The sequence below is a fragment of the Triticum aestivum genome, chromosome 6A, assembly GCF_018294505.1.
Source record: "Triticum aestivum cultivar Chinese Spring chromosome 6A, IWGSC CS RefSeq v2.1, whole genome shotgun sequence".
Classification (NCBI taxonomy): domain Eukaryota; kingdom Viridiplantae; phylum Streptophyta; class Magnoliopsida; order Poales; family Poaceae; genus Triticum; species Triticum aestivum.
The window spans coordinates 100,282,672-100,288,718 of NC_057809.1; the positions used below are offsets into that span (position 1 = coordinate 100,282,672).

The 6,047-nt window shown below is 43.4% G+C and overlaps 1 protein-coding gene across 1 annotated transcript; it reads left to right on the forward strand.

Annotated features, from left to right (window-relative positions):
- The first annotated feature begins 2,160 nt into the window (after positions 1-2,160).
- Positions 2,161-4,476, forward strand: LOC123129491 (uncharacterized). Its single transcript, XM_044549639.1, has 2 exons — positions 2,161-2,348; positions 2,712-4,476. The coding sequence occupies exon 2, from the start codon at positions 2,923-2,925 to the stop codon at positions 4,474-4,476; it is 1,554 nt and encodes a 517-aa protein (XP_044405574.1). The 5' UTR covers positions 2,161-2,348; positions 2,712-2,922.
- Positions 4,477-6,047: the final 1,571 nt, after the last annotated feature.

Genomic DNA, 6,047 nt, shown 5'->3' on the forward strand with positions numbered 1-6,047 from the left:
GTTTTTCATCTTACCTTATCTTCATTTTCTATGGAAAATCCAGTCGAATTGTACAACACATATGACCGGTCTCCTGCATTTTCAGATATGAAACGGTGTGAAATTCATTGTGCGCCACGTCATCAGTGTTGTTCATCTATCGATACGACATCCATCCATGGCCCCACCCCATGCGGTTATGAATACATAGAAAGCCTCCACATCACCATTTTTTCTTTCTTTCTGAAATTGAGCGCCACCTTAATGATTAGCTCGTCTATTCATATTCTTATGTGTTTCCCCCCTTTTCTTTGTCGGAAAGACTGGAGTACCAAAAAATTACCGTGCTATTGACCTTGACGGCTCGTGTCTTTTTTTTTTGTGTGGTAAAAAAGCTTGTCATTATTCAGCTGTCCCAAATACTCCCTCTGTTCGGAATTACTTGTCGCGGAAATGGATGTCGTCTAGATACATCCATTTTCGAGACAAGTAATTCCGGAGGGAGTATATTCGTGGGCACGAAAAGCATTATGAGATAGCCGAAGGGTTCTTCAGCTAAACTGCCACGCTATCATCGAGTCCATAAAAGCAAAATCTCACAGTGAACCAACGCTAATTCGAATTATACTACTAGGTGGGGACATAGCAATTGTCATGCATGGTGCTAAGGCTCGTGGAAGGAGGGCCGGTTAATCAAACCAATCAACAAGGAATTTGGCGGGATCGGATAGCGGCGGCCAGCGGCGCTTCAAGATGCGTGCATGAGGCAGCCGTTGCTGTTGCATGCTGGCAGCCTGGCATCATCGTCTTCCGTCGATGGCCGGAGTATAGTAGCGTGCGGTGAAATGCTACTCCATGGCTGATGGCCGGAGTATATATCGATCTTCTTTTTTTCTGTTTTTTGCCTGTCCTTTTCCGTGGCTGCTAAAAATACTTTTGTGCGGACAGCGACGTGAAATACTTCTACTCCTACTCCTTGTCTAGTTTAGTCTCCTCTGCTTAAGGTAATGAGTCTAGGTTAGTGGCATAAAATAACTCACTGGAATTATAAAGCAGCAGACTTCCTTTAGAGATGAGTACTGTAGTGCATCTCAGCTGCAGGTTGTACCGCGTACTTGCGCACATATAGGTGTGTGTTTCACTATTTTGACCGTTTCAGAAAACTTTTGCACAAAATAAACTTCACGCAAAACTATTTCATGATTTGACCATTTTTGATAACGCCACAGACCGTGACGTTTCTTCTTTACTTAGAAACGCCGAGTTATCTAGCGTTGCTCCACTTCATAAATAAATGGCAATATGGACAAGCTAGTTGAAACGCCAAACCCTTTGGCGTTTCATGCTTGGGCAGCAACGCCAAGCACCTTTGGCGTTTCTAGCAACGCTGCATACTTTGGCGTTTCTGCCCTGCCACGTAGCGTCTCGACCAGGCCAGCAACGCTAGCTAGCTCGGCGTAATTAAATAAAGAAGAAACGCCACAGTTTATGGAGTTACCAAAAAGATCAAATCGTGAAATAGTTTTATGTGAAATTCATTTTGTGCGAAAGTTATCTGAAAGAGTCAAAATAGTGAAAAGCCTCCAATATGTGGCTATATAATTTTCGGCGGGGACGTAATGCCAGTATTTACCCCGGCATATCATTTGTGCAACAAGCCAGCAACAGTATACAGCCTAGCACGTGACGGAGGGGAGTCACGTCACCGACTAATGCACGTCGAGTCGTAGATAAAACAATAAGACTGGGGAAATCGGTTGGACGGCAGACGCTGCGTCGCTGCACCATAGATAGCAGAGTTAATTGCACAGAAGTACCACAATTCAGGCATCACATGCAGATTGGTACCACGATTGCTAATTTTTGCGTGTCAGTACCAACATTGGTCCAAATTTTTGCAAATTGGACTAAAACGCGTATTTATACGTATTGACGCCCGATCCGACAGGTCGGGCCCACCCGTCAGGTGCCACGCTGGCCAATCGGTGCGTGCCCGCGTGCTGACTAGGACGAGCCGGTGCGCTGCTGTCCTAACCGGCCCGGTCGCACCAGCTCCAGCCCGGCCGCACCATTCCCCTCCCCCTCCTCCTCCTCGCTCGAACCCTAGTCCATGGCGTCGGCGATTCCGCCAGTCGGCGGCGAGGGCGTCCACGGCGGCGGCGAGGGGGCGTCGGAGAGATGCCGTTCTGGCCTCCTAGCGGAACGGTTGGCGTCGACGGGGATGGCGGCGACGAGTCCAGCTCCGCGTACTCGACCGACGACGAGGAGTCGATGTTACTCACCATGGAGCAGCGGTTGCGGTTGGCGCATCAGTGGGTGGCGAACCCTAGCAGCAGCCATGAGTTGACGCATGGACTTGGCGGCGTGCTGTAAGTACCCTTGTCCTATTCCTCTGATTCATCCAATTGGGCATTTTTAGGGTTTGTTCATCTTCTGCTTTATCTAGTTGGGGATTAGGTTTTATCCAATTGAAGTGACTAGACTAACCTAGTAACATAGTGTATTGCACTCTCAATTTAGTTCAATTATTGTGGCTCTCCAAATTGTTCTGTACTGTGTGGTACTGTAATTTAAGATGTTTTGTACTTTACTGTTGCTCTCCAAAATTTGCTTTTGTGCTAAATTAGTAAATAATAGACTTACAGGTTACTTTAAATTGTAATGTACTGTACTGTTGCTCTCCAAATTAAGAGTAATTATAATGAATAAATGAAATTTAATTTTTTCTGTAGTTTGGATGAAGACATTTGGCAAGTAAGGATCCATTTTGATGCAAGAGAACCATTGGAGATGAAGCTGTGTGGTTCAGATATTACTTATCTGAATTTGGTTGCAGTGATGGAAACCCAAGGATTTAATGCATATGATTGTTTGTTTCACATTGAAAATCCATCTTTAGGAGAGAAAGGGCTGAATTTGGTAGACAGTCATGCAGAATTATAGATGATAAAGAGGAAGATCCAGGACAAATTGGTGCTTAATTTGCTAGTCAGGGCTTGTCCACCCCCTGATACTGATTTTGAGAGGCAGCATTTTGAAAAGCCAGACTTGTCCACTGTGGTGTACCAAGAGCCTGTTGTTTATGATCTGAGTGAGCCTCCTATCTTAGCTGTTGATCAGGAAGGAGTAGTCTTTGAGAGTCAATGTAGCACACATCACCCTGTTGCTCCTGCTGGTGTTTGCACACAAGAAAGCAGAAATGCAACTAACAAGTTGAAAGCAGTTTTGGAAGAAGAAGAAGAGGGATATCAAGGATTTGAGGCTTATGAGGACAGTGATTCCTCTGATGAGGATGGTCAAATTGGAAGTTACCCTAATTACATGGTTGATGAAGAAGATGTAGAGGTGGAAGAGGGAAAGAGGCAGAGAGAGCTAGAAGTACAAGAGGAAGAATCAGATGATGATCAATCAGAAGAGGAAGAAATGCTGCATTATGAGGGTGACACTGGAGTTGAGGACCCATTTGAGGTAGAGGAAGATAGGACTTTTGAACAAGAAGAAGAAACTATAGTTGAACCTGTAAAGAAGAAGCAGAAGCTGCCAGTTAGAAGAGGCCCAACCACTAGGTCACATTGTAGTGAGCTACCAGAGGTTGAACCTGATTTCAGACCATCATCAGATGAAGAAGAGGAGGGGTTGTTGAGGGAGAGTGATGATGATGGTTTTCAGCCACTCTCTTTTGTCCTACAAAAGAAAAGGAAGAGTAGGGCAAAGAAAAGGCCTCCTAGGAAGTGGTACAATGAGAAAATGGAGCAACCACATGAGCAACTGTGTATGAAGTTGTGTTTTAGGGATCAACATCAATTCAGAGAAGCTTTGTTGAATTTGCACATCACCCAGGCCAGGAATTTCAGGTATCACAGGAATTCAGATCAGAGGATAATTGTTGAGTGTACAGATAAAAAATGCCAGTTCTTAATGGTGGCAGCAGTTATAAAAGGGGAGAAAACATTTGTAATTAAGAAGATGAGACTAGAGCACACTTGCCCTAGTACCACTGAGACCACCAGGGTTAGTGCTAAGGGGCTAGCACAGAAATATGAGCATCTCTTTAGATCTGATATAACTACTGGTATTCAGACTATAATTGATGCATGCAATGAAAAATATGGTGTAGATGTGCCCAAGTGCATGGCATATAGGGCAAAGAACATAGCTATTGATGCTGTGTTAGGAGATCACAGGAAGCAATATCCTAGGCTTAAAGACTATGCTCAGACTGTCATGGACACAAACCCTGGGAGTGAGCTCATTGGGGATCTGCGTGATGAAGTATGGAGGCTTAAAGGTGCAACTGTTGCTAGATCTGAAGATCAATTTCCAATCCTGACTCCAAGTGAAGATGATGGCACAAGGGAGGCCATGTTTGTGTCTCTGCAAACTCAACTCAGAGAGAAGAATGCAGAGATTGCAGGGATTAGGGCCAAATTTCACAATGTGTTGTTTCTTTTCACTATATTTGTGCTTGGCTTAGTTGCAGGCAAGATATTAAGTTAGTTAGTTGCTTCAGTTGTAGCCAAGTTGTAATGGATCAAGTTGTAATGGATCAAGTTGTAATGGATCAGTGAAGTTATCTTCTGATGCAATGAGATTTAGTGAGTCTTGTTCCTCTTTTATTGCAATGTACTGTCTGGTTTGCTGCAACATTGTCATAATGTACAATCTACATAATCAGCATAACCATAGCAATACATAACCATACATAATAAGAAACTGATCCATACATAGCAATACATAACCATTGTTCACAATACATAGAGGAGTTCCACTTCAAATGCATAGTTCATCCTTTTCTCACAAAAGGATGAATAGCATAACTACTACATACATACACATCCATAGTTCACCATTAGTACAAGCATACGGTACACAACATTAGTTCCTAGATGCTAGGTCATTACACAACCATCATTCCCAAAAGGTCAGCAATGCCACTAATCTCATTTCATCTTCTTCACTTCTCCAAGATGGCTTGAATCCCCCTGAACTTCTCCTTCAACTTTTCATTCTGAAACTCTAACTGCCACTTCTCTTCAATATGCTTTTTATTTCCCTTAAGCAGATCAGCAACCTGAAGCTTCAACTCTAGCTTCTCTTGGGTGAGCTTCTCCTGACACTTAGTTAGCTCTGCATTCTTCAACTCCAAATTCATACTAGCTTCAGTAAGCACTTGCTTCTCTTTCATTTTGTTCAACTTCAAGTTCTGAATGACTGTTGCTTGAGCTCTTGTCAGGTTGAGCAGCACCTCATACTTCTGAGTAAGTTGCTGGGTCTCTGCATCTTTCTTTGCCATCTTTGCCTTCATATCATCAGTCAGTTCTTTTCTTACCTCCTGCTGATATGTAATGGCAGACTGCAGATGCCTGAAATCCACCACCTTATCTTCCTGGAAGTTCATCAGCTCATGCACATCTTGGACTAGCTTGTCATAGTTGGCCTCCAGCTTGTTCTTCTCTTCTGTCAGTTGGTGGATAGTGAAAGAATTCTCAAGATTGTCATTCACCCTAGCACTTTTGGCATCTTCAACCATTGCCCATAGCTTCAACAATGCATTCTGCATTGTTGGGGGCCACTGGTGATCAACCCATTCAACAAAGCCACAATTGCTACCTTCCTGCAAAAACAATAACAACAACAAAACAGTTCATACAACAAGTAATTACACAAAATCACTGCAGTTGCCAAAAAGAATGTCTAAATTTAGCATCAGACCACTAAATTTAATAAGAGGAGCAACCACTTGAGTAGCTGACTGACTAGGTTCAGCCATTGTTCTAATGCAAAATATACTCATGCTTGACCTAAATAAGCTACTCTAACCACTATGAATCAAAATGTTGACACCAAGCAGAGTACTCCAGCAAACAGAGTTCAATATGGCACTGACCAAGTAAGAAAAAAAATCAGTATGCCTACAATCCTACAATACATACCGGCTGTGCACATGCTAAAAACCTCCTGCCTATGTCTGTTCCTTCAAAGGCAACAAGCCTCTCAGATGCCATGTCGTGCTTCTCACATGGAGACATCACATACAGCTCAAGCCCCTTGTAATCTGGATCTTCAAT